General features: G+C 51.9%; 1 protein-coding gene across 1 annotated transcript; it reads left to right on the forward strand.

Annotated features, from left to right (window-relative positions):
* Window positions 1-400: 400 nt before the first annotated feature.
* On the forward strand, window positions 401-6117 carry Itm2c (integral membrane protein 2C). Its single transcript, XM_050123174.1, has 5 exons — window positions 401-568; window positions 2303-2491; window positions 3899-4009; window positions 4407-4557; window positions 5045-6117. Exons 1-5 carry the CDS (start codon window positions 494-496, stop codon window positions 5134-5136), a joined length of 618 nt encoding a protein of 205 aa, XP_049979131.1. The 5' UTR covers window positions 401-493; the 3' UTR covers window positions 5137-6117.
* The last annotated feature ends 1928 nt before the right edge of the window (window positions 6118-8045 follow it).

An 8045-nucleotide genomic window follows, 5' to 3' on the forward strand; every position in this document is an offset into this window, starting at 1 on the left:
TATAAATGGGTTTTTTTGTTTTTATTTTGTTTGTTTGTTTGTTTTTGGGTTTTTTTTTTTTTTTTTGGAGAAAGAGGCTTGCCAGAGGGGTTGCTACCCACAGGTTGAGAACCACTGGACCAGAGAGCAGTTAAGCTGGTTCAGTAACAAGACCTAAATTCAGGCAGTTCAAAGTGTGTGTGCTTAATCCAGACTGATTGTTTTAGGGCTTCCAGGCAAGTCTCCTTTTCTTTCTAGCTAGGAGGGGAGGGCGTCCGGAGAAATTATCAAGGTTCCGTTTCTTTCAGACAATCTGTGTTGTCCTTCCTGGCCCCTACCCCCAGGGCCCCTAGCTCAGCTAGAGGGGTGATCTCACTTAGGGAACGAGGAATTCAAAAAAGTGGTACCGTCTGGGACACCTCATTGACCACGGCACTTCTGTTCACAGGAGGAACGCCCCCCTCGCCACCGCTCCAGGAAAGGGGGTTCCGTGGGTGGCGTGTGCTACCTGTCCATGGGCATGGTCGTACTGCTCATGGGCCTCGTCTTTGCCTCTGTCTACATCTACAGATACTTCTTCCTTGCTCAGGTGAGGAGCCAGGCGGGCGGGTGGGGAAAGGGTGGCACCAAGACATGTAAAGGAAGTCCGCTGAGGGCGTGGGAACAATGGAGAGCTCGGGTATGGGGATCCCATGAAGAGAGACAGTAGACAGCCCCTGGCCCAGGCAGGCCTAGAGGGCAATCTTCATTCCTTCCAGTATCCCCTTGTCTGCTCACCTCTTATTCTGGAGAGTCAAGCAAGGGTCCAGGTGGCTCCACCCAGGCATCCCTACGTCTCTACCCCTCCCACCCCCACCACCAGTGGCCAGTGTCGCTCTGGGGCATTGTCACCAGGAGAGAAGTTGGGAGTTTATGATTCTCTCTGGAGCCCAGACGCTGTATGTAGGGGTTGTACTTCACGGATGACCTAACTGTTCCTTGCATGGACCTTTGGGTTTGAGCCCTGGGCAGGTTTTGCATCATTTACCACAGCCTGCTTCAAGGAATGGAAGGTCTGTGGAGGAGCTCGCTTGTCTTCCTCAGTACACACCCACTAGAGATCCTCCAGACCTGGGGAAGAGGAGGGGTCACCATACTTGAGTACTGAGAGATAAAGTATGGATGTATCAACAGGGACGCTCAGGACGACTTACCGGCTAGGGTTTCCGGTCTTTGTGGACCCAGCTCACCCCCACATCCCTTGAGCTTTTAAGGCTGTGGTCATCTAGTTTTTCCACACTAGAAATGGCGTGGGAGTTTGTGCTCCATCCACTGGAGACCTCAACGCCCACATTTTTCTTACCTTTGGAATTTCCCGTGAAATTCCTATACCTTCACGGCTGGCCTTTGCTAGGTGTCTCCTCCCTCTCTGGTGCAGGACTCTCTCTTTTGGCATTTTTCAGTGGTGCCCCTGCTCTGTCCCCTCTTCTTCCCAGACCATACATGTTCCAGATTGTCCCTGGGATAGTCTGTGGTTGATCTGATAGCCAGATCAGGTCTGCCCCAGGCATTAGATCTCCCCTGGGCTTCATTGAGCCCTCAGGGCCCCCGTGTGGCCAGGATGTTTCTCCTCAGACTGAGAAGGGGGAGGGAATTCTGCCCATTACATGTCTTGGAGTCCCTAGAGAAGGCAGAGTGGTGGCCCCCATCACTCAGTTGTCACCAGTAGCGCCACCCTACTGCCCCTGGATGAAAGGTGATGAAGCCATCTGCCTGATGGGTAGGGCCTCAGGGCCAGGAGCGGGGTGAGCTGCATCCATGGGAAGAACATGAGGAGGGTGCGGCGCTGTCTTAGAGCTCTTCGCCTTCCCACTTTATCTTCTACCCATGTGTCTGCAGGAGGGCCCCTGGTGGTGGTCATTCCGTGGCTTGTCCCTCCTCCCTGTGCAAGCTCCTATAGGATTTGCTCTTCTGTCCAGCCACAGGGCTAGTGTGTTCTCTTCTTGTTTGCCTGGCCATTTTATAGACTAAGGCTTTGAGGCCAGGTAGACCTTCAGGATCCCTTTACAGATAGGGAAACTCAGGCTCAGAGTAGTCTTCCACCTAAGACCCTGTTTATCTGCCCTTCATTTGTGAGGTTGAAGTGACTGCTCCAAGACCCAGCTTATCTCCTCCCTTGCAGACCTGAGCTCTAGCCTACCTCCCCATTCTTCTGTTTCCCCAGCTCTGAGAAAGTCTTAGGTCCCCCACCCTTCCTGCCTCCCAGGTCTGAAGTAGGCAGATAGGCCTCGTGGCCGTGTCATCACCCTGTGTGACCGTCTGTCTCTCCCCTCACTTTGTGCAGCTGGCCCGGGATAACCTCTTCCACTGTGGCGTGCTCTATGAAGACTCCCTGTCCTCCCAGATCCGGACTCGGATGGAGCTGGAGGAAGATGTGAAGATCTATCTTGAGGAGAACTATGAGCGTATCAATGTCCCCGTGCCCCAGTTTGGTGGTGGGGACCCTGCAGACATCATCCATGACTTCCAGCGGGTGAGGCTGGTTTATGGGTGACTTGTAGGTGGCTTGGAGCTGGGGTGGGGCAGTAGAGAGTGTTCTGGGAACCCAGAGCAAGGAGTAAGAACACCAGAGACTCCTTGGGTTGTGTATAAACTGTACAGCAGGTGTCTTTGGTCACCTTGACTGGCCCTTAGATACGGCTTTTATTATGAAGGTTCTACTGTTAGTTATTGCCAATGGTACATTGGGAGTGGGAGTGTACTGCTTTGTCCTCTGCTTGACAGTCACTAGGGTTGACCGTCCTTGTGGGGCCAAAGGTCCCGGGCTGCTCGCATTTGTATATCCACCATCAGAGTGTCCAGCTGAGTGGGAGTCTGTTTGTGTAACGCCACCCAGATCAAAGTCGGGCTCGCTGCCAGCACTCTGGAAGGTTCCCTCTTGCTTTTTTCCAGTCAGTTCCTTCCTCCTTGAGGTCACCGCTCTCGCCTCCGACTGCTTTTGAGATCAGTGAGACATAGGCCCCAGCCTTCTTCCCTAGGCCTCCCAGAACCTATTAGCCAATGCCGTTAACCCTGCTTTCCCTTGGGTGTTCTGCAGCAATGATCTCTGGGTCCTTGGGTGTAGCATTCCTCCCTGAGACAAGGGACCTTGCTGGGGGGTTGGAGGTGGCCAGGAACATTGCTCCTATGTCCCAGGACAGCTTTCTCCCCAAGGAGAACTACACCTCACCACTTTGATGAAATGCATGGTGGGATAAAGTCATGTGCCCTTATCCTCACCTAGCTCTGGAAACCCCAGACAGATCCACCAGTCCAGAGAGGAGCAGGAGCTTGGGGGGTGGGGGAGGGGTGCCACTTCTGAGATCCCAGGCCCCATTGATGGCACAGTAGGACTCAGGCCTCAGCTGACTGAAAGCTTCCAGTACGCTGGCCTGGTCCAGGCCTTTGCCTTCCACAGAGACTGACAGATATTCTCTGTTATGGTTTTTGGCTCTTTAAAAGGCAAGCCACGCCCACTCCCGGTGGCCCCTCCTTCCTCTCACCATCTTGAATTCTCACTGTCCCCTCTTGGTGCTCTTCCCTCTCTCAGCTTCCCCTCTTCTCTGTCTCTTTTCTCCTCTCCTCTCTCTCTCATTCTCTTTCTCATTCTCTCTCTCTCTCTCTCTCTCTCTCTCTCTCTCTCTCTCTCTCTGCCCCCCTTTCTCCCTTCCCCTTCCATAACCCCCTAAATAAATATTCAACCTCACTCTACATGTTGTATCTATCCATGTCTCTGTCTCCTGCCCACCCACCACGTGTCTCTCTGCCCGGGACCAACCTCCACTAGGGAATCAGCAGCGGTCTCTGCCTGGGACTGGCTGCTCCCAGAGCCCACTGCCTGCCTACTTCCACCGGGGTCCTCCCAGCATTTTAAAAAATCATTAAACTCTCTCCCTCTCAGGGTCTCACTGCCTACCACGACATCTCCCTGGACAAGTGCTACGTCATCGAACTCAACACCACCATTGTGCTACCCCCGCGAAACTTCTGGGAACTCCTCATGAATGTGAAGGTAGGTGGCAGTATCTTGTTTGTACCTGTCCCCTTCCCTAAAGGGGGAGTCCCTGCACCCCCAAAAGATCACTTCTCCACTATTCTCTAGCCACATCCTCAGAGCCATTTCTCTGTTTCCTCTCCCCAACTCACAGAACTCCAAGTGGCTTCCTTAGCATTCAGGTTCATGCTTTGGGTCAGCAGTGAGGGGAGCGAATGCAGGCCCTAGCCCTAGGAGCATTTCCCTTCAGGTGGGAGGCCAGATGTGCACACTTGCCAAAGCTCACCACAGTATAGGATGGGCAGCAGCCTGGAGTACCAAAGGGCTTCTGGGAGTGAGAAAGGACTGTGTGCAGTAGGAGGGGCCTAGGTGCCGACCCTGCGCTTTGACGCCACTCCCCGCCCCAAATCCGCAGAGAGGGACGTACCTCCCACAGACGTACATCATCCAGGAGGAGATGGTGGTAACGGAGCATGTCAGTGACAAGGAGGCTCTGGGTTCCTTCATCTACCATCTGTGCAACGGGAAGGACACCTACCGACTGCGACGCCGGGCCACCCGGAGGCGTGAGTGACAGATGGCCCCAGCGCCAAAGCGGGCAGCCTCTGACAGGGACCTGCCCCAGTGCCAAAGCGGGCAGCCTCTGACAGGGACCTGCCCCAGCGCCAAAGCTGGCAGCCTCTGACAGGGACCTGCCCCAGCTGTCCCAGCAATAGTTATGACCTAACCGCAACAAATGTCAATCAAGCACTTAAGACGTGCCGGGGATTCCCTTACTTCACCCTCATTGTTATCAGCATCATTTTTATTCTAACTGTGCCTTTTAAAGGAAACTGAGGCACACAGGCTAAAGTAGCACCCCTAAGGATTTATAGCAGAGCAGTGGTAGGCACCTGTTGAGCCGGATTTAGGAGCTCCCCCTACCTCATGGCGCTGTTTTGGTATATCACTTTCTGGGTTTCCCAGGTCCCAGGGTTCTCTCAGGCTCAGGGGCTGGACCACCTTTCTGGGCCTGGACAGAGGCCTAACGGGGACTTTTCTCTTTCTTCCCAGGGATCAACAAACGTGGGGCCAAGGACTGCAATGCCATCCGCCACTTTGAGAACACCTTTGTGGTGGAGACGCTCATCTGCGGGGTGGTGTGAGGCCTTCTGTCTAGGCCCACCCCTGCCCTCTTCTCTCTCCTTCTGGCCACTCTCTGGCCCCCCTCCTCCCTTTGCTTATTAGCTTGTAACTTGGGCACTTTTCCATAGACGTGACATGTCCCGCTACCCTTTCCAGCCCCAGCCCCAGCCCCATCCTAATCCCCGTACCAGGGCTGTGATCTCTCGAGGGGACCTCTGAGACTGCTTGTCTTTCAGGTGTGAGGCGGGAGGGGACAGTTGCCCAAGATGGTTTCCGTAACCCATTGTTTTAAGTCAGCTCCCCAGTGGCTGGGCCAAGGGGAAGGACTAAAGGGAGGGCAGGGGCAAGGCCTGGCATGGGGTTCAGAATAGCCCCCCACATTTGGGGAAGTCCCGAAAGACTTTTTTTTCTTGCACAGCACACTTCTTCCTCCGTTCTCCTGGTTCTGAGGCCTAAGTGTGGACGTAGGATGGGGAAATGTGTCCTGGGTTGGACCTGTCAGAGCCCAAGAGAAGGTGGCTATCCTGGGGTCAGGGCCTTCATCCTACCAGCAGGAGCCTGGAGTTTGAGGGTGGGAATGAGTCTGCCAAGCACAATTGTTCTGAGTGGAACCAAAGAAAGGAGGAGCTGGGCCGCCCTGGTCTGGCACCTAGGAGCCCAGGAGCAGGTGGGTACAGCTGTGGTAAGCTACAGGCCCTGGGCAGCGGATGAAGCCCATGCATCCTCCATGCCTTGGCTTCTGTGAACGATGGAGGCGGGAAGGAGAGCCACCTGGTACTTTGGTCCCTGCTTCCTCTTCCGTTCTGGATCCAGCCCCTCTGTCCAGGGGTGCGTGATGTTTCTCCTCCTCCTGCATGTTTATAACGATGTTCGAGCTGGCCACCTGGGTGAGGCTTTGGTGCCTCGGGTCAGACCTGGGTTCTCCATGGCAGTGAAGCACTCAAATGCTTTGTATATTTTCTCTATTAGATCTCTTTTCAGAAGTGTCTAGAAAATTAAAAAAAAAAAAAAAAGCTTCGACTTTGGCCCTGGTGTTGTGGCTAGTTAGGGGGGGTATCTTATGGGTTGTGGGTTCTCTGAGGACAAAGTAGGGGGGGTAGTGGACAGGGAGAAACCAATGAGCCTTGGCATTCCCTAAGTCAGCAAGGGAGTGTGGGGTGGGGTGTCCCCTCCATTGTCTTCTAGATCCCCTGGACTGTGCCTGACAAGTGCTCACATTTGTAGCCGGAAGTATCTAGAGAGCTTCAGGAAAGCGCTCAAGGTCAGGCTGCTCTTCAGTGCAGACAGAGCACCTGCTGTAGGGGTTGTGACAGATGACATCACTGTTGCACATCCTCAGGCACAAGGACAGCGTCGTATTTGCCACAATGCCTAGGAAATTAGCAATTGTTCTTGGTGGATCAGAAATAGTCACAGGGTCATGTCCTCCAGGGAAGGAGGCAAAGAGAGCTGGCTAGGGCCTTAGCTAAGTGGACACAGGTGGCAAAACTGAATCGGTGCCCTGGGATTGAGGGTGGGTGGGGACCCACAACCTGGTGCTGTTCACAATGTCAACACCTCTCAAGGGACACAAGAGGGTCAAATTCATACAGACATACCTTATCTGGACACAGGACCTCCGGTATGATTTGTTTTGCTTATATCCTACATATAATGCAGTCTGCCAAAGGGCTTGCCAGATTTGCTTTTGAACTTGACCCATTCGGTTCTTGGGAGAAAGTAAACAAAAGCCAGATAAATCCCACAGAGGTCAAAGAACTACCCTTCACATACATCACAGGACAAATGACAATAATTACCGGGTTTGGGATGGCAAAAGAAGAGTGGGACGCAGTGGGGGACCCAGAATTGGCTTAAATTACAGGGAAATTTAATACATGGTTTCCCATGGCATTTCAGGTTAGTGGGAACATGTGTGTAATTTTCAGTGAAACAACCCATTAGCCATTTTGACCGAATAAACCTGGATCCTGCCTCCCTGAACAAAATTGATTCAAGTTTTAAACATAAGATAAAGGAAAATAATTAGGTGTAATATAAGCACCATCCCCACTGAGAATTAATGAAGTTTACATTTATATATGGCGAGAGTCTCGGGAGGAAACTATAAACAGAATGTAAAGGGCTGTGCTCCTTAATAGTGTGCGCCTTTTTGTTCGTTAATTTGTGCTTGTTTTGTTTTGTTTTGGTTTTTTTTTTTGGGGGTTTTGTTTCATTTTTTTTTTCCAAGACAGGGTTTCTGTGTGTCCTGGAACTCTGTGGACCAGGCTGGCCTTGAACTCACAGAAATCCTCCTGCCTCCGGAGCACTGGGATTAAAGGAGTGTGCCCCCACCGCCACCACCTCACTTCAGAGCTTTTTGTTTGTTTGTTTTTGTGAATAGGTTGAGATGTTTAATTGCAGTTGTGAAGAACACAGAACAAAACTAGTGAGAACATTTTTACACATCAAGTCAGGGTTGGAGTTTTCATTTGGTGGTGTGGTTCGTATCATGAAGCATTTGTTACATTCGAAATACTTGACATCATTAGTGTGGTGTTATCCATAAGATAGGAAACGTACTAAGTGATGTGTCCTAGAAGCCCACCAGATTTAAGACTGTCACATAGCCACTCTGCAAGTTGTCCTTTGAAAAGCAATGTCCCCTCCCTTTCCCACCTTTCTAAATGTTAAAGACAGACCCCACCCCTACACGATTAATATGTTAATAGTTGAGCAGGGTAAGGTGGCTCAGGCCTTTAATCTCAGCTCTTGGCAGGCAGAGGCGGGTGGATCTCTGTGGGTTCAAGACCGGCTCTGGTCTACAGAGCGAGTTCAGAGAGACCCTGTCTATAAATCAATCAATCAATAAATATATTGATTGCTGAATAATTTTTCTGTAGATGTCCAGAACTCAAGAGTGTATCAGAGTGTATAGGCTTTTTTTGTT

Source organism: Alexandromys fortis, unplaced genomic scaffold, assembly GCF_014885135.2.
Source record: "Alexandromys fortis isolate MF-2015 unplaced genomic scaffold, M_Fortis_MF-2015_v1.1 scaffold_213, whole genome shotgun sequence".
NCBI lineage: Eukaryota > Metazoa > Chordata > Mammalia > Rodentia > Cricetidae > Alexandromys > Alexandromys fortis.

Coding starts and splice junctions, on each gene's coding strand:
- Itm2c (XM_050123174.1), top strand. CDS start 494: ATGGGCATGGTCGTACTGCTCATGGGCCTCGTCTTTGCCTCTGTCTAC. Junction 569..2,302: donor GATACTTCTTCCTTGCTCAG/GTGAGGAGCCAG, acceptor CACTTTGTGCAG/CTGGCCCGGGATAACCTCTT. Junction 4,010..4,406: donor AACTCCTCATGAATGTGAAG/GTAGGTGGCAGT, acceptor CCAAATCCGCAG/AGAGGGACGTACCTCCCACA.